Here is a 19,122-nt window from a genome sequence, read left to right on the forward strand (position 1 = left end):
GCTTCACTGGGTTCTTTGGCCATAGACTGAATTCTGTCCTCATCCCCAAATGCATATAATTTCATCATGTGAGACATCAAATTTTAAAATGTGGGTGTAAAAACTGTTCAGAACTTGCTCGATAGGTGGTATAAATATTAAAATTCTCTTTCAGATTTAATGTGTTACAAAATTGTGCTGTCTGGATTCTGCCTTGCAAAATCAGTTGAACAGTCTTGCAAAAGTATTGAATAAGCTACTTGAAAATTTTTCAATGTGACATGCCAAACCTTAATGAAAAAACATTTTGTGGAAACGTTTATAGATGCCAGTGCAGAAAGTAGGGTATAAACTTTAATTACCTTTGTAAGTCGTTCTATCCTGTGTTTAAGCGATTGCTTTCCTGTTATACACCCAGGGAGGGTACCGGGTCTTTCTGGGTAATCATGGAGCTGAGCCTTCCCCCAAAATAAAAGAGCTATATCTGGCACAGGTTAGGGTTCAGTTAGCCAGTGACACAGTTCAAACATGCAGAGGGAAGGAAAGAATAGGTCTAGTACTAGAGTCAGGCTTGCCAGGCAAGCATATCTACCTCATACTTTATCCATTTTTGTGGGTTTTTCATTCCTATATAATTTGCTGTGCTTAAAAATGCTAGCTGCTTCTGTCCAGTTCCATGTGCCTATATGATTTTTGCCTTGTGAAGTAAACAGGAGAACTTTTCTTAGAGAATTTGACAGAAGTGAGCATAGATTCTCCTAGTATTTTAGGTAGAATCCAATTTAGTTGGCATCACAGGAGGAGGTTGAGAGAGAAACTTGAGACCTGGGGTTCAGCAAGGGTAACGGATCTGGTGCTTTCGCTTTTTATTAAAGCCCAGACCTCGCACTTTTGTATCTTATTAACTGAAGTGTAGTATAGCTGTTGCCCGAATGGGACCCATTTTGCCTATGGATAAACTAATATGAAAGTTCCTAGCAGGGCTTTGCTCAGATCTTGGGCTAGGACAGAAGATCACTCTTTCTTCTGAATTCCAGAAATAGCAACAAAAGCTCAGAGGAAATCAGCCTCCCTTGTCCCATTTACATTCTCTGGCCTTCCCTCCTATCCAGCTGGCCACTCCAGCTGCAAAAGGAATTCATCTCTCCTCTTCTGCTTTCTCTAAGGTTCCAGAATCTGTCTGGAACCCATGTTGCTCTTGAAAATATTTTCCTAGACTGGAAGGCAACTTCCCACAACGTATGTTCGCCTACCTGCTGCTTTCTTTTCACTGTTGAGAGTCTGGTATTCCCTTGTCTGTCTTTCAGGATTTCAAATAGTGTAACCACTTAACCAGCTAAATGGCTAGAAAGATGTTTGTCTTTGCATTTTTAGCATCAGGATGATTGATAACTGAAGGTATTTCTGGCATATTTGTCTTTGGGGATTAACTGCATTGTCTTTATATTATGTGAATTTATTCCTTGTGATTTTATACATTTTTAATGTTTGTATTTAGCGCCGCTAACTGTGGATCATAATCACTAAATGGAGATTGTTAGGTAGTTAATCTGACTTTCGTATGCAACTATTGATTCCTCTTTTTTCCCCAGGATGAGTAATATTTTAAAAATGAAGATGATAGATTTATTTTTCTGATTAGAAAAGCAATTCAGCAAGCATTCGTAAACTGTCTTTCCTTTACCTTCATTTATTCTCATCAGCATTAGTAGGCATTGTCTAGATATCCAGTTTGTCCCTATTATTGAGCCACTTTTTTTTTCTTTTTCATCCCAAAGTACTGTTTTTTTCTGTTCATTTAGTTCTTATATTGAGGGTTTGCTATTGATTTTAAGCCTCTTACCTTAAAAATGGACATGACCAGAAGTCGTGTATTTTCCACACCCTTAGTTTATTATATATAATTTTGAAAGAGAGTAGCTAAGTCAGCTCCTTGGCAAATCTGAGAAAGCATGTTATGTTATGCTGGGCATATCTGTAAATGAACCCTGTGGATGAGAACTAGACAGAAGGGTTACAGAGAAATAATGCTGAAGTCATTTCATTGGAATGAAGGGGCTGCTGTCACAACCATAAATACATTCTATAGCTAGCAGCTAAGTGTCTAGCTCTGTTTCTTTTCTAAGAAGGAAAACAGTGAAACAAGCCAAAGAAGTAAGTTGTGTTTACAAAGTGGGATATTTTAATTAGTTTAGGCCTTACAGTTATACAGACAGTGTGAACTTACAGTTCTTTTTGGAGCAAACATGAAAACCATTATTTGTGGAAAGTTTAAATTTCACGTGACACATATTCCGTCTACGTGCGTAGGGTTTTTGTGGGTTTTTTTGTCCTTTTTCAAAAAAATGTATTTGCTTTGCTAGTGTATTTTTATTTTAACCTCCCCTGTGCTAAAAATGCTCTATTTTCTTGGGTGGAGATGTGCGTTTAGGAGGGAGGAAGGGTATAAGTTGCTGAACTGAATCTCTCCTTCCTTTTTTTTTTTTTTGGCATGTCCAAATAGGGTAGTTTTCACCTCAATTGGGGCATGTTTAAACAAGAGGCTTCCATCTTAATCCCTTTTCAAGAAATTCCCTACCCCCAGTGTGTCTATATCTACAAAATAAAATGCTCCCTGCCCCCCTCTGTTTGGAAAGCTGTCCCGGGAGCGCCCTGTAATCCTTTTTTACTGATCAGAGTCTTCACCACAGGGGAAAGACTTTCAAATATTAAGGAGGTGGTGATGTAAAAGGTGGGTTGTCATGTCTGCCCACTTGAGCCATGGTCACAAACAAAATTGAAGCAGGTGGAAAAGTGGTTTTAATTTGATTGCTCACCTCATGGCAGCTTCAATGTGGGAAGAAAGAAAGTTGGCTTATAAGATTTGCCTCTGGATAAATTTACCTGCTGCAAAACCAGAGGGAGGAAGGCAGCCCTGATAGTGAAGAAAGAGCACCTTGCCCTACAGCCTCGCATTTCTTCCTCTTCTGGACAATCTCGTTCGGTTGGCACACACCAAACTCTTGGGGGTCAGGGGAGGACAAAAACAAACAAGGCGTAGTTTCTTTTTAAACTTGATATAAAAGGTATCCTAACGGCAAATCACCAGAACTGTTCTTTCTTGTTTTGTTAATTTTTGTGAGGGGATTGGTTAGCTTTCTAATTTTTTTCTCCTTTGCACACACTCATGGTGTGTCTGTGAGACAGGGACAGAGACAGAGACTGAGAAAAAGAGAGCACGTGAGCAGGCAGAAGCCTGGTCCAACTGCGAAATGTACTCTGTAGAGCTGGTCTCTGTTTTATGGAAAGGGTAATAATTCATAGACTACACCGAGGCACAGTTAAATCTGGCTTAGGGAGAGGTGGGCCAAGGTCTGAGTTAACTCAGTTATTTAGGTAGTGGAATTGTGCATTTTGGCATTTTCATACCAGAAAGTTAGCTTTCACACAAGAGTATATTTTATGTGTGGTAAGTAACTGTCACTTTAGCTCAGTTAAACAAATTTTATTTTCGCTCTTGTTTGTGCAAATTGTGTGCCTGGCATTTATTTGCTTTTTTTTCTCTTAGTCTGCGGTAGCACAAATGGGAAAGCGTTACATAAATGTGGTGTGAATGCATTTTCCTCTTCTTTTGCCGTAGTCACAATGCAGAACCTTGAAAGAAAGAAGGAATCCAGTCTGGCTTTGATACCACATTTCTCTTGATATAATAGGGTAGTGGCTGTCCTGTCCCTGCCTTTCCTCCTCAGGCCCTGCCCTCTTTATTTTTGATCTTTGCAGAATCCTTTGTTTATCTGGCTCCATTCATGGCCTACTTTTTCTTGTTCTTCCTTTCCTCACATGCCTTGTCCCCAGATCCAAATGCCTTTGCTCTATTCATTTGACAGCTTTTTCAGAGTTTAAGAAAGAAACCCACGAACACAAACCCTCTCCTGGGACTTAGGGGGTCTCTGCTGCCACCTCCTTTCTCCCGTCCGCCTCAGGGCAAACACCCCGCCAGTCCCAGCCCTCTGCCCCTCCCTCTCACTCTCCTTCATGACTCCTAGTTCCTCATGATGCAGCCAGAGGCTCTGCTTGCTTTGGGACACGTACTAGACTTGTGGTCCTGGGGAAACCTCCTCGTTTGTCCCTCAGCCTCATTCCTCGGTCGACAAAGACATCTTGCAGATACTGTGCTCCAAACTGGACACGAAACTGTGATGTGCAGAATAGACTGCAGCCCTGCCTCCTGCTGTAAAATGGAGCAGAGAATGTCCATCTTGCCAAGGAGGCTGTAAAAATCAGCAAGGTGATGGTGCCTGACCAGCACATATCTAGGTGCTCAGAAAATAGCAGCTTTCGTTATTACAGTGAGACAGACACGGCAAGTCCTGACCTCTGTTTGGAAGTTGTTTAGTTGGGTTTCCTTTGTTTTTTGTTTTAACTTTATTTAGTTTTATTTATTGATTTTTTTGCTGCGTTGGGTCTTCGTTGCTGCACGCGGGTTTTCTCTAGTTGTGGCGAGCAGGGGCTACTGTTCGTTGTGGTGCAGGCTTCTCATTGCGGTGGCTCCTCTTGTTGCGGAGCACGGGCTCTAGGCGCGCGGGCTCAGTAGTTGTGGCTCGCGGGCTGTAGAGTGCAGGCTCAGTAGTTGTGGCGCACGGGCTTAGTTGCTCTGCGGCATGTGGGATCTTCCTGGACCAGGGATCGAGCCCGTGTCCCCTGCATTGGCAGGCGGATTCTTAACCACTCTGCCACCAGGGAAGCCCTGTTTAGTTGTTTTTAATCTCAGTCAGAGCCTTTCACTTGTATGTCTGGCTCTTACCTGAAACCCATTTTTTTCAGTTTTAAGCAGATTCCCCCCCCACCCCACCCCTTCTAATTCAACCTCCTTTCCCATTTTTCCTTTTTCTGTCAAAAGCATAACCATTTCTTCTATCATCCGTGTGTGTTTGAAAGCTGGCTGTGGGGAGGAGGTCTTCAAATTTTTTTTTTTTTAACTCCCCTTTCTTTCATGCCGTATGTCTAGTAATGGTCCGGAGGATTCTTCCTTTGGAGAGCTCTTCAATTCTTCTCTTCTTTCTTTGTTGGATAGGCGATCATCTCTGTTCTAGTCTAAATTTTTATTACCTCAAGGATAGGGTCTGGCTTCTTGTCCTTCTGAGACACTTTAAATGTCAGTCATGGCAGAAGGCAATAAAGACCTCCTTCAGCTAGCAGTTTGAATGTATCTAGTGTTTGAATGTATCTCTGTGAGTGTTTGAAACCATAGGGTGCTTCAACCTCTGGAATAACCAGTGATTCAGAGAGTATTGTTTTTAACAAGCGAACCAGTTCATTTATTGCAACTGTGCTTATGTGTTTTTTACTGACAACTAACTTCTGAGATACACAGTATTTACAGTTGACTTAGTAGGAGTTCCCAGAAAATGTGAGGCTATGTTTTGACTTACAAGTATAGTCCGTTATCTGTATCTTAACACGAATACATGATTATAAATGAGCTTGGGACATTAAGTCTTTGGAATGTGAGTTTTCTTTTAGTTGCAGTTTTAAAAAATATGATATTGCCACCAGCCCCTTTCTTTTTCTCACCAAAATAAAAGTAAACATTCTGCTTCTACTAAGCAGAATGCAGTGGGGAAGAACGAAGAACCGATCCTTTGGAAGTTCAGGGTGGAGCCAACTAGAAGTTCTTGTTATTTTTTACGTACGCTTGGTTTATTGACTGAGTCAACAAGTAGGTATCGAGCTGTGAGTCTGCAGGAACTGTGCGAGGCGCTCTGGGCTGAGTGGTGAGCACGTCCTGAAGCAGGGCCAGGAGCTGCAGCCTGCCCTGTGGCCTCCTTTTTGTGTCCCTCACCCACTAAGCTGGGGCTTACACTTTTAAGTGGCTAGAGGAACAAAGAAGACTGTGTGACAGAGGCCTCTGCGTGACCCACAAAATTTAAAATATTTACTATCTGGTTATTGACAGAAAATATATCTGCTCTGGACCTCTAGTGTCTCTACCTTCCTGAAGCTTACATTTTAGTAGGAAAGAAAAATAATAAACGAGTGAACAGTTAGACAGGAGAATTAATGTCCAGTTCTGATGACTGCTGGGAAGGAGCTAAGTAGGGTACGACGATGACGGGAGGGAAGCCGGGCCAAGGGGGTGAGGGCTGAGGTAGGATTCTTGGAAATTAGACCTGAACATTGTGAATAAACGGCCTGTGAAGAGCTGGGCTTACTAACCTGCTCTCACCCCTAGTCCACTTCCCCCTTCACCTCCAAATGCCTGCTTGCCCACAGGACTCAGCTGGGTGTTGGTTCCTAGGAAGCTTCTAGAGCGGTCTCTCTTAGAGGGCCTTTACCACAGCGCCTGTCACTTTGTAATCTCCTGTTTGCTTCCATTCCTTCCCCCACCCTCACCCCCCCCCGACTTGAAATATCTTGAGGTCAAGGACATGTCTTGGTAATCATAATATCTCTAGGTATATAGCTCATAAACTGGTTGAACAGTTAAATAAAACTGTAGACTCAAAATTAGATTCCATCAAGCAGGTCGTGAAAGTCAAATGTTTCTTTTAGCAAAACAGATTAAATTTATCCTATTTTTACACATCCTTCCCACCCCATGCTCCCTGCTCCAAGTACTTTTCCTGTTTCATCTGAAAAACAATTCTTGCTGCACCCCAAAACTTGCCCATCTCCCCATCTTATTAAAAAACACCACCATCCTTTCAGTTGATTAAGCCCCAAATGAGGAATTAGCCTTGATTCTTCTCATTCCCTCGTCCATGTCCATCATATCCAACCCTTCAGCACCTATACCTCCAAAACCAGACCTATTTTTAGCATCTTTACTACCACCCCCAGCCCAGGCCGGCTAGCTCCATCCTTCACCTGGACCAGTGTAGCAATGTGCTGACTGGTCTTTCTGCTGCCACTCTTAGCAGCTTCCATATATCCATTATTCATGCAGACACCAAACAGATCTTTTCAAACTCAATAGTATGTCAGTCCCTCCACTTAACACTCTAGTGGTTGCTCATCAAACTTAGAATAAAACTTGAATTAAAAAATCTGAACTCACAGCCCTTCATGAACCGGCCTCTGTCTTCAACCTCATCTCATTGCTCTCAGCTTCTCTCAGTTGCACTGGTCTCCCCTGTCTCCTCCTTAGGGTTCTCTGTTCCCTGTTGCCTGTTGAATTATTAGGTAGAGTTCAGTGTTAATCTGGTCAGCGTTGTGACTATGTAAACCAATAATAGTGGCAAGTTAACACAACCACAGTGAAATCCCAACCCCAAAGACATCCTCATTCCTGATTTTCATTATCATGTTTGTGGTACCAAAAGTTCATGGTAACAGGCAACTGACTTCATGATAACCCTTGTTAAAGGCTTGGGAAAGGAACTTGACAACCTTACTGACTTCTAATGGCATTAACTGTTTTTCTTTTTTCCTCTTTTTGCCACGCAGAGTATGAGTTGGAAGTAAAGAGGGTGCAAGACATTCTTTCGGGAATAGAGAAGCCACAGGTATGTCTTCTGGATTTCTCAGCATAAATGGCGCTTTTTTAAGTATTTCAAACATGCTTTTCTTTTACCACACAGTAGGTAAGCAAAGGGCCCCTTTCCATTGCGGATTACTCACAAACTGTGAAATAGTGTTGTTATTAACGGAGCATGAAAATATAAAACAGCAGTCTTCTGTTTAGTCATCATCCACCAAAATGTCTTCTTCATTTAGATATTCGGGATGCAATTAGGTATTCATCTCGATTTCCGGGGGTACCCCTTCCCCCACCCGCTAAGGCTACAGAACTGTTTTCTTTTGGTAATTTCCCTTTACCTTTGTAAATGTAATAATAATAATTTTTGAAAACCTCAGTAATTCAAAGTATTTTTCCAGGTAAATTTCAAAAAGGTACCTAAATATTAGCTGAGTAAAATAAGTCCAAAGCATAATGGCAAGGAAAAATGTTGGTGGGAGTAGTGATATTGTGAGGTTTTAAGTTTGATTTTGCCAGATGCTTTGAAATTCAAGTGAAAAATTCAAAATGTTGATTCAGGCTTTCATCTGAGTTTAGAGAGCCAAAGTTCTTTGGAGTGTTTTCTAGCTAAATTGGAAAACCTTGATTCTTCATGTGTTTCAAATACTGAGGCCTTTTAACAGAAGGGTCCAAACATGCCTCGGGGCACATAGTTGAGTTTGACTAAACCTAAAACCATGAGGTGTTGCTGGACTACGGGCGCAGTAGGGCACTTGCAGAAGCGTAGGGTGTTGATGCTGGGTTGGGGAGTCTGCACTTGATCCGGTAAGGAGCGGGTTGCCACTGAGAGCTTATAAGCAAAGAAGTTATGTTTCTTATAATCAGGACTGTACTTTCAGGAGGATCAAACAGCCGGCAGGTGCATTGCAGTGAGAAGGGCATGGACCCAGGGAGACAAGTGTCTGGCACCTGTTATTTATTGTAGGGCTGGCGAGAGGCTGTGGGAATCAGAGTTAGGGCGGTGGCATCAGGTGTGGCAAGGAGAGGATGGATACTAAAGCCATTCTAGAGCGAAATCAGTCAGGCATTACAGCCTATCAGGTGTCACGGGTTAACTGGGCTTTCAGGCTCAGATGACGCCTTTCAGGAGTTGCTTCCTCTGGGCAGGCTGCCCTGATTTCTGTCCCATCAACTGGGATACTCCCCACGGTATTTGGTACCACTGGTACTACATGTGGTACCACAGCTTCACTGTGCTCTGCGTGTATTTAATGCATTGTACTCCATTTACTTGTGTTTGTGTCTTTCCCGGTAATCTGTGAGTTCCTCTAGAATAGGTTTGTGTCTGTGTCCTCTCGGTATCTTCAGTGCCATTCTTAGACATGTGGAATTTGTTTTACTAGCAGGGTATCCAGGAAGACGAATAAGTGGGTGGTTGAGTGTGCCTGATAGATCAGTGCCGTGGAGAGAGGGCAACAAGATATACCTGGGGAGAGCACGTGCATCGGAGTGACCATTGGAATCGTAGGAGTGTATGATAGCTTTGGGGATGGGGTAGAGCACAGGGAGAGCTTAGAGAAGGCTTGAGGGCAGAATCATGAAACAGGCTTACATTTACAGTGCAGCAGAAAGAAGAACCCATGAGGGACACACGGAAGTCATAGTCGGCGTGAGAAGGCAGAGCAGCAGGTTCGTTGACTGTCCGGGATGTAGTCAGACAACTCCATCATCTGGTCTCTGTCCCGTGTACACACACACGGTGTTTTTCTTGAGTTATACCTGATCATTTCTTTACTGCAGAAGTGATAAAGTCTGTTTCTGAGGATCATGTGGCTCTAGAAAGATAAAAGCAACATTTATATGTATTGGTCCTTTCCTCCTGATTCAGCATTTATTAAATGCTTAACTCTTTACAGGTTTTAGAGCAGGGTAGACAGGGTTTTGTATAAATAGTCATGATGTTAGGTGTAATATAGTCAGATTGTCACCTGAGAGGTCAGAAAGTCCAAAATGAGTCTCACTTGGCTAAAATCCAGGTATCGGCTGGGCTACATTCCTTTCTGGAGGCTCTGGGGGCAAATCTGTTTTCTCGCCCTTTCCAGCTTCTAGAGGCTACCTGCATTCCTTGGCCCATGACCCCTTCCATTCTCGTATCTCCTTCTCTGACTTTCCTGCCTCCCTCTTTTACTTACAAAGACCCGTTACTCATACTTGTTACTACATCAGGCCCACCCGGGTAATCCAGGGCAGTCCCTACTTCACAAGATCCTTCACTTACTCACATCTGCAGTCTCTTTTTACCTTGTAGGTTCCAGGGACTAGGATGCGGACATCTTGGGGGTGGTCGTTACTCTGCCCACCATACCAACCCCTGGTCCCCACAAAAACCTTCTCTGCTGGATGACAGTCCTCCCATCCTCCCCAGCCCTGTTAGTTCTTCACACCATTATTCTCCCTTCTTTCCTCTCCTCCCCCCTCTGCCTGAAACTCTTACTCGTGGTTGTGCCTTATTTATCTTTGTGCTCCTAGTACCTAGCACTGCCCTTGGCACGTTGTGAACCCTTAACATGTACTTGGTAAATAAATGTGTGGCAGCCTGCAGTGGCTGTAGTGAGGTTCTGCCAGGTGAGACAGATACCTGACGGCTGGCTAGCATCATACGAGGCTCAGCCAGCCTGGTGGGATGTGGGCACGGCTGGGAGCCAGAGTGCGAGGCAGCAGCACGCAGAGGAGGGTTCTGTGAGTTGGAGCCCAGCGTGGCCATTAACTGGCTCTGTGACCCTGAGCCGCAGTTTCCTTACCTTTGAAAGGTCGGATAATAAATACCATGTGGGACTATCTGAAAAGTAAATTGTATGCTATTTATAGAGAGTCCTTGGAATGGAGTATTTTCCTAGAGTTTTTAGCATATCATTAGGCAAAAGTGAAACTCCCTGCTATACTCTGAAATGGGAAGGAGGGGCTGTTCACCTTCTAGGAAAAGAAACAACTGCAGAAAGTTCGGCACACAATTGTCTGAAGGATTGCTGTTCTAAATTTTTTTTCTTTCAGCTGCACCTGGTAACACCTCCAAATAAAACACATATATTTTTCTTCAAGGTTTTACGGATGGTTTGTTTTAGGTGTTGGAAACATTACTGAGGACTTGTAGATTCCAGTCATCTTTCTAGAACTTTGGGCACCCTGAATTAAGCAAGTCATTTACTCTTCAGAAACCCAGATACTATAAATATCCAAATACTTAGCCATTAAATAAAACAGGGTACAAATATACAAGGTTTTTGTCCCAAGACTGTAACAAGTAGGTGTCTTGGGGACTGTGCTCATACAGCCACTGCTGTACCACAGAACTAAGCTGATATGATTCTAAGTGGTTTACGGATTAACCTCTGCTAGTACCAGCCAGCTCCAACCTAACGTGGTTTAATCTGCTCTGATGGTGGTGCTAGATGAAGTCTCCCACATACTGGGCTGTTTATTTTCAGGATGTAAATAAATGTAACTTGGAATTGTGGTTCTGCATTGTTTCTATCCGCTAATGTTCAGCTTGTAGAAACAATTGATTTGTTGGTTCCAGAAGTGAGTAAACTGACCTAAAAGAAGAACAACTGTCCCTGCAAGAAGCAGTCCCTTGAAACGTAAACAGCAGTAGATCTGGAAACAGATTTAAAGTTCTTAGCACTAAAGGAATTTTAGTAACAGATGATTCTGAAATTCCTGGATTTGAGCATCCATTTCTTGGAGTAATGATCTCTTTGACCTTTTCCTTTTAAATTTTCCTTTATGTTATTATTTTTCATGATGGGTACTTCAGAAGTGAAGCCAATATTTCTATGGTAATGTTTTCTTAACATACTCCCTAAATTGGATCAGCAGACCTCCCACATAGTTAAATCCAAATACAGACCAAATTTAGAAGCTACTAACTTACATAGAAATATTTTTGAACACGAGAGTAACAATTCAGTAACTTTAAGAGAGTAAATGGTGTTTTTGATCCAAATAATGGATATCATTTGCATATAAGATAGTCTGAAAACTAAGAAAGTAAAATTTCACAGAATAGTATTAATATACTGGGATGAACAGGAGAGAAAGGGGAAAGGAGAAAGAGAGCTAAGGATTACATACGAAATAGGTACAAGATAATGCAGTCTTATTTGCGAATATGTGTATGCACATGTATATGCTTTTAACTAGCAGCTGTTCTCACGTTCAAATCTATATTTAATCAATACATAGACAAAAATGACTTCTAATCAGTGTGTAATCGTTTAGAAGTAGATGGTTTTATGAGTCCTTCAAAGATACTTCAAAGCAGTTTAAGTAATTTCTATGCAGACTTAACACTAGTAACCTTCACAGCAGACTCTTATATCACTAGTGCTGAAACAAATGTCACGTTGGATCTTGTCCAATAACTTTGTAACTAAAAATCACCACTTTTATCACCATTACAAAGGAGATTGATTTCTGTTTATGGTAGAATCGTTAAGCATCAGCAAGTCAGTTAGTTTTATGGCTTCTAAACTTCCTTTTTTGGATCACAGCCATGACAATCATTGTGATGATCAGGTTAGCCATGCCCCATTTCAGTTCAGTGGTCACCGCTGGTGAGAAAGTTTCACCAGAGAGAGAGAGACTGAATGAATGAAGGTGAAGCTTGTGTACGAATGCTGTTGCTCTGCAGTAGGCTTGAACCCAGCCTAGTTCCCAGAGTTCTGAATCTCTCATTAAAGTTATCACCTCCCTGGATGCTTGGAGTAAAGGCATCTACTGCTGAGGATTCCCCTTTACATGACACTCTCTTGAAAGGCACCGTGTAATTTCCTGGCATCAACCTTGGAGTGGGAGTGAGTTCCAAGTTCTAACAGAGACAAAGCACTCTTTCTCTCAGGATTCCAATGCCTGAAGAAAGGAAACCTGAGGCCCAGGAGTCAGTGAGAGGGAGGGAGGGGGGAGCACAGGAGGGAACGGGTCTCTCAACTCTGGTAGTAGTCTAGGAGGCAGGCTGTTCAGATCCAGGAAAGAATTCCCAGAAGCCGCCGTCCTTTGAAAATGATGCTGAGTTCTCCAGGTGCACTTCTGATAGGCTGGCTGATGGGAAGGAGGCACCTGCACAGAGGTCTGTGTTCACATGACAGTTGGCCTTCCTAAGGCGTGCTCAGGGAACCTCGGGGAAAGGTGAGCGTTATTTTAGTTGATGCTTCAGGTGTTGTACATCACTGTTGAGTTAAGTAATAATTTAACCAAGTCCTAAAGGAAAGACAGTAAATTCTTTTTTTTTTGGTTTAATTTACGTATATCATAAAATGATTATCACGACAGGTGCAGCTAACATCCGTCATCTCATATAGATGCAATATAAAGAAAGAAAAAAAGAAAAAATTTTCTTCTTGTGATAAGAACTCTTAGGAGTAAGTTCTTAATAGCTGATGAAAAAAGTAGAGTTTAAAAGGATGTGAATTTATGGATACCTGTTCAGTATCTAAAGTGCTAGCATTTGACTGAGCTATTTTGAGAAGTGGTGTTAATTTCACACCACCATTCATGGAATCAGTGTTACTACATACTGTGCTCTTGGAATTGGGCCACTTACCACCTCAGTTGAATGTTCCTCTGTACCTAATCAGCATCTTTTTAAATTATAAACTGAACTCTTCATAGCAAAATATCTTGTTTTAAGTTAAAAATCAAATATAATATCCAGTATCTCAAGATTACTCATTAATGGTGTGTGAAGGAATTCAGCAAATACAATGGTGTATGTGGTAGAAACGCTGCCTTAAAATCTAATCAGGGGAACAACACACAGATAACCAGGTAAAGCAGAGTATAATGAAATGAGTGTCAAATATAGGTGCCCGCTCAATGTGGTTGGAGCACAAAGAAAACAGTTGCTGATCCTGAGCAGGGAGTCAGGCAGCACCGTACAGAAGCTTTTCCTGAATTGGCCTCAAGCTGCCATGGGCCCCTCTGTGCTCAGTGTATCTGCCGTGAGGCCCCTCACGCATCTCTTCATCAGGCAGAGGTCATACCTTAATCATCTTTGTGTCCACAGCCCTTCACAAGTTAAGCTATGATGATTAAATGAATAAGCAAAGGCAGCATTTGAACTGGATCTAAAAGGAAGTTTGTTAAAGGCAGGAAAGTGGGAAAGTCCAGAGCTAAGTCTCAGGGGCATGAGAGGGGACGGCATGCTGAAGGGCGGGTCACAGCCGTCACAGGAGGAGCAGGCAGGAGAGTTGCTGCTAGTCTGGAGCCATAGCAAGAAGGGTCGAGTTCAATTCTGTAACAGTGTCTCTCCAGGTTTTTTTTAAAGATGTTTAATGCTGGTCTGCCATCCACTGTGTTACCTGTATCAGAAACTCAGACTGTCTTATTCCCTTTGATTTTTATTTTTCATTCAACATTTACTAAGCAGCCACTACTCACAGTTGAATATGACTTAGGCCTTCTCCTTAGGGAGTCCCACGGTCCAGTGGGGAAGGTAGGCAAATGCTGTTAACATGATTAGCAATGAGTAGAGATAGCAGCAAGGTGCTGTGGAACAGAGAGATGATAGGATATTTCAGGGAAGGCTACTTGGGGGTAGTGAGGCCAGCCTAGGGTCTTGAAGGATGAGTAGGAGTTTGACTAAATAATTGGTTAAATATATAATGATGCTGTATCTATTTGGAACAGAGATGATATGGAGGGATCTCTGCTCAAAATGGAATGTGTGATAGACTGAAAAGGGAAACTCAGTATTCATTTCCATATTTATCATTCATGCTTTTAAATTATCTTATATTTTAATACCCTTTATTTAGATCAGATAGTGACAAAAATAGAAGAAAAAAAGATAGAGACTTAGTAGTTTAGACATCTCCATCCACAGCCTACTCTAATCTACAGCTATAAAGTCTTGTATGAACGTTAAGCTTTAATGTATGTTTTAACTCTCATTTTGTTTTAATGTTATCCAGACCAATATCTAGAGAGCAACAAAATAAACTTTAGAAAATTAGAACATTAAAATGCATTGACAGATTTATTTTAAAGAATTAGACTGTGCATTAGATTAGGTTTCTCCAGAAACAGACTCTGAAACAAAGATTGGAAGGCAAATGGTGTAAGTGGGGAGGTGCCCCAGGAAGCACGGTTAGAGTAGAGACGTGAGATTGCAGAGGAGAAGCCAGTGCAGGGTCTGTTAATGAGCAGGTTACAGCTGCGGGCAGCTGGGGCTCAGTCCTGCCGAGGATGCCTGGGAGATAGTGTAAGAACGTGCTTCAGAGAAGCCCTAAATAAGAGGGAAAAGTTGGGGCGTTGAGAGTCCCAGACTCCTTTGTTCAAATGAAGCCTTGAGCGGAGGCTAAAGCAAAAGATAAAAGCAGAGCCTAGAGAGGTGAAACATCTCCACACATATTTCTGCCGTCTGTCAGCCTGGGCCATGGTTCCGTTTCCACCCCCCACCCCCCACCCCCGTACTGGGTTTTCCCAGGAACCTGCAGGACTTCGGGGAGCGTGGTTTGAAAGGTCTCGGCTTTGCAGAAGAGTTCGACATCAAGCAAAGCTTGGAGGCCGCGGGAAAGTACCTGTGGATGTGGGTTCCTTCCACATAATACGATGGCCATCATGGAGATTATTGAAATATCACGTTCAACTTTTTACCTTTAGAAAAATTCTCAAACGTGACATTATTTTTACTTTCTGGAGGACCAGGTGTGAATTGCATCAGACTTGGACATAAGTTTGCATAATAAGGACAGATGTTTTAGGAGCTATAGTTTGGACATCAGGACTTTGACAAAAGAATGCCATATAGGATGGGTGGGTTCTTTTTGGTAATTAAAATAAATTTGTAAATTAAAATAAATTCGTTTTTCTTGAGTTAAATCTGAGCCATTTTAATGCTACTACTAATAATCACAAAATGTTCTGGGGAGAAGTGTAGTGTCTGATTCATGTTTTTCTTCCTCAGGTTTCTAATATTCAGGCAAGAACGGTTGTGTTGTCCTGGGCTCCCCCTGTTGGACTTTCATGTGGACCCCACAGTGGTCTTTCCTTCCCCTACAGCTACGAGGTTGCTCTGTCAGACAAAGGACGAGATGGAAAATACAAGATAATTTACAGGTAGCGTATATTTCCATGTGTTTTTCTCAGCTGCCAAACGTGAAATTGCTGTTACTAAGGAGAATAAAAAACAAAGGAAAAATTTAATGGCTTTGCAAATTTTCCTTTAAATAGTTCTTTTTAAGAATTAGTGATAATTGTAATGTCAGGAGTTAACTTTGTCCAGGGTAATTGCTAATCAGAAATGACTTTTATACAGCTATTTGGTGTTGGTCAAATATGTCACTTGGTTATGTTAGCTTGCCAGTGTAGTACTAAAGAAAAGTTTCCATTAATGTTGTCAGAGCAAAAAGTGAGCATGCCTCTTAGTTTTTACGTATATCATGCACTTCTGTGATCACCTCTTTTTAGGCCCAGACCTTGTGCTAGTCTTGTTTTTCAAAATTCTACGATGTGGTTTCCATTTCACCCTCCTTCTTATCCTCTACAGTAGTTTTCCAGTGTGCAGTAAAGCTTTTCATTCGGAGGCTATCTTAAATCGTCAGAAGTTTAGCACACCGAATAAGGGATTATCCCCTTCCACTTTATGAACTCCCAGATATTAACCATTTAAGTGATTTATAGCTGTGTTCTAGATGTGGTAAAAAATATTTAGGGTCAAATCTTTTCTCTTTTGTAGTTGCTGGCACTGCTCAGATTTGCAGAGTAGGAAATCAGAGGCCATCTTGTTCTAACTACTTGTTTGACCTCTCTGTAACTGGCCCTGGGAACTACTGCCCAAACCCAGTGTCACATGGTCACCCAAAGCCCACCTCTTCCTCAGCCAGAGAAGCTGCTTTTCCCTTCTGTTTCCCTGCTGCAGACCTCGCATCTCCCTAGCCCCATTTCTAATTCTTAACTTGCTCCAGGGACTTGTCTTTTTCTGGACAAAGAAAAGGGGGAAAGAGAGACAGACAGAGGGAAGCCCTTTAGTCACTCTCTCCTGTTGCCGCCACGTAGGGCTCTGTCCTCTCTTCCTGGACTCCTACAAGAGTCTCCTCAGGCTCCTCCAGCATCCACTCTTGCTCTCCTCCCATCCAGCCTCCACGCTGCAAAAACAGAAGTCAGGCCAAGCCACCCCCCTGTGAGAACACTGCAGTGCTTTATCACTGTGCTTAGAATGTAGTCCTAACCCCTTGCTCTGGCTCACAACCATTGGGTTCTATTTTGAAAAGTCAGAATTGGTAGTGACCTTAGCAAAATATAGAGCACCATTTCCCCCAGCCCACCAAGAAGCAGTTAGATTCTGTCAATGCATGATGGTCATTGGTGGCAGGAGCTAGAGTCCCAAGTGCCCAGTGAGGCAGGCAGGTAACATAAGTGAGAAAGTACGAAGCTTGGGAATGAGGTGAACGGTGAACGGGAACACTCCTGTCTTCATTGATAAAGGAGCAGCTGCCAGTCACCTAAAGTAGGTTGTTGCATAAGGGAATGTAGGCCTAGATTTGCTGATTCCTTGGAATTTTTTTTAAAGGAAATGCTAAAAATCTGAATAATTATGTAAACCTTCCTAATGTTAAACTGATTCAGCAAATTCAAAGAACTTCAAAGATAAACCGCAAGTCAAACAACAGAACTGCACATGCAGGGTGTGGACATTGGCCTCCAGTTTGCAACTTTAAAAAAGTATTTTTATTTGAATAATTTCAAACTTATAAATGTTGCAAAAATAAAGAGATCAAGGAATATGTGCCTATGCTTTACCCAGATTCACATATTATTAACTTTTTACCCTATTTGCTTTACTATTTGATTTTCTCTCTTGCCTTTTCTCTCCTCTTAATCTGTATTTTTTCCTATTAGTTTTATACATCATGGTCCTTTACTGCTAAATACTGAAGTGTGTTTCCTAAGATATTTTTTTAAATAGCTACAATGCCATTACTTCATGACTTTACATCAATACCATACTTTTATCCAATCTATCATCCACATTCCAGTTTCGTCAGTTGATGAAATAATGTCTGCGGTAGCATTTTTCTTCCCCTTGTAGGACAAGATCCATTCTAGGGTCAGATACAGCAGTTAGTTGTCATGTCTCTGTAGCCTTCTTTAATTTGGAACACTTCCACAGTATTTCATTGTCCTTTATGACACTGACTTTTTTTTCCCCAATCTTCTGCTTTAATAATGAAAACTGACATGTATACATACTTTTTCAAAAACAAAAGTGTTAAATATCACTAGCAGGGCAATAAGTTTAAAATTTTTTAAAAATTATGGCTAAATTGCAAACATACAGAAACATAGAGAAAATACTACAATGAACCCCCAGATAACCATCACTCAGATTTAACAATTATTAAGATCTTGCCACATTTGCATCATATCCCCTTTATTACTATTATTGTTGTTGTTGTTGTTGTTATTGTAGCATTTGGTAGCAACTCACAGATAACACATCAGTTACTCCTACATAGTTCAATATGGATCAACATAAGATTTTTTTTACATAACTGCAATGTCATTAACATCTAGGAAAACTGACAATAATACCTGGCATCATTTCATACCTTGGTCATATTCAGATTTTCCCAATTGTCTCAAAAATGTGTTTTAATATTGATTTCTTCTTCTGGGACTCCAAATGAAGTTTACTCATTGCCTGGGATTGTTAGGTCTCATAAATCTATTTAAATCTAGAATAGTCTCCCTTTTTGGAAATGGAATAGCTACTTTATATTTTAAATTTTAATTTAAAAAATTTTTATTGACATATAGTTGGCATACATTATAGTTTTCAGGTGTATCTCCCATCTTTTTAAAAATTCTTGATCAGTTGCAAAAAGTGAATCACTTTTGTTACCAATCTGAATTTGTGGTATCCTTTAACTTAATCTTCCTCCCCCATATTTCTTATAAATGGACAGTTAGTTCTGGAGCTTGATCAGATGCAGGTTTAACATTTGTGGGAGGCGTTCATCAAGGTAGTTCTATGTACTTCCTCTTCCAGCACACTGGGAGGCAACAGTGTTTGGCGGCCTCACTGTGATTAAATCGTTTGGGAATTATCCAATGCTTTTTTTTTTAAATCTTATTTATTTATTTGAAATATAGTTGACATACAGTATTAGTTTCAGGTATGCTACATAGTGATTCAAAATTTTTATAGATTACACTCCATTTAAAGTTATCGTAGGCTTTCCCTGGTGGCGCACTAGTTAAGAATCCGCCTGCCAATGCAGGGGACACGGGTTTGAACCCCGGTCCGGGAAGATCCCACATGCCGCGGAGCAGCTAAGCCCGTGTGCCATGGCCGCTGAGCCTGCGCTCTAGAGCCCACATGCCACAACTACTGAGCCCGCGTGCTACAGCTACTGAAGCCCGTGCGCCTAGAGCCCATGCTCCTCAACAAGAGAAGCCACCGCAGTGAGAACCTGCGCCCCGCAACGAAGAGTAGCCCCCACTTGCTGCAACTAGAGGAAGCCCGCGTGCAGCAACAAAGACCCAACGCCGTCAAAAATTAATTAATTAATTAAAAAATATAAATAAAGTTATTATAAAATATTGGCTGTACTCCCTGTGCTGTGCATTACCTCCTTATAGCTTATTTACTTTATACATAGTAGTTTGTACTTCTCAATCCCCTACCCATATCTTGCCCCTCCCCA

The 19,122-nt window shown here is 41.6% G+C and overlaps 1 protein-coding gene across 1 annotated transcript in view; it reads left to right on the plus strand.

Annotated features, from left to right (window-relative positions):
- Window positions 1-19,122, plus strand: part of FNDC3B (fibronectin type III domain containing 3B) — a 357,916-nt gene that overhangs the window by 238,758 nt on the left and 100,036 nt on the right. Inside the window, exons 7-8 of the mRNA XM_060150005.1 lie at window positions 7,405-7,463; window positions 15,381-15,532. Of these exons, the coding sequence (XP_060005988.1) occupies window positions 7,405-7,463; window positions 15,381-15,532 (211 nt within the window). The remainder of the gene's footprint in view (window positions 1-7,404; window positions 7,464-15,380; window positions 15,533-19,122) is intronic.

Source organism: Lagenorhynchus albirostris, chromosome 5, assembly GCF_949774975.1.
Source record: "Lagenorhynchus albirostris chromosome 5, mLagAlb1.1, whole genome shotgun sequence".
In the NCBI taxonomy this organism is placed as follows: domain Eukaryota; kingdom Metazoa; phylum Chordata; class Mammalia; order Artiodactyla; family Delphinidae; genus Lagenorhynchus; species Lagenorhynchus albirostris.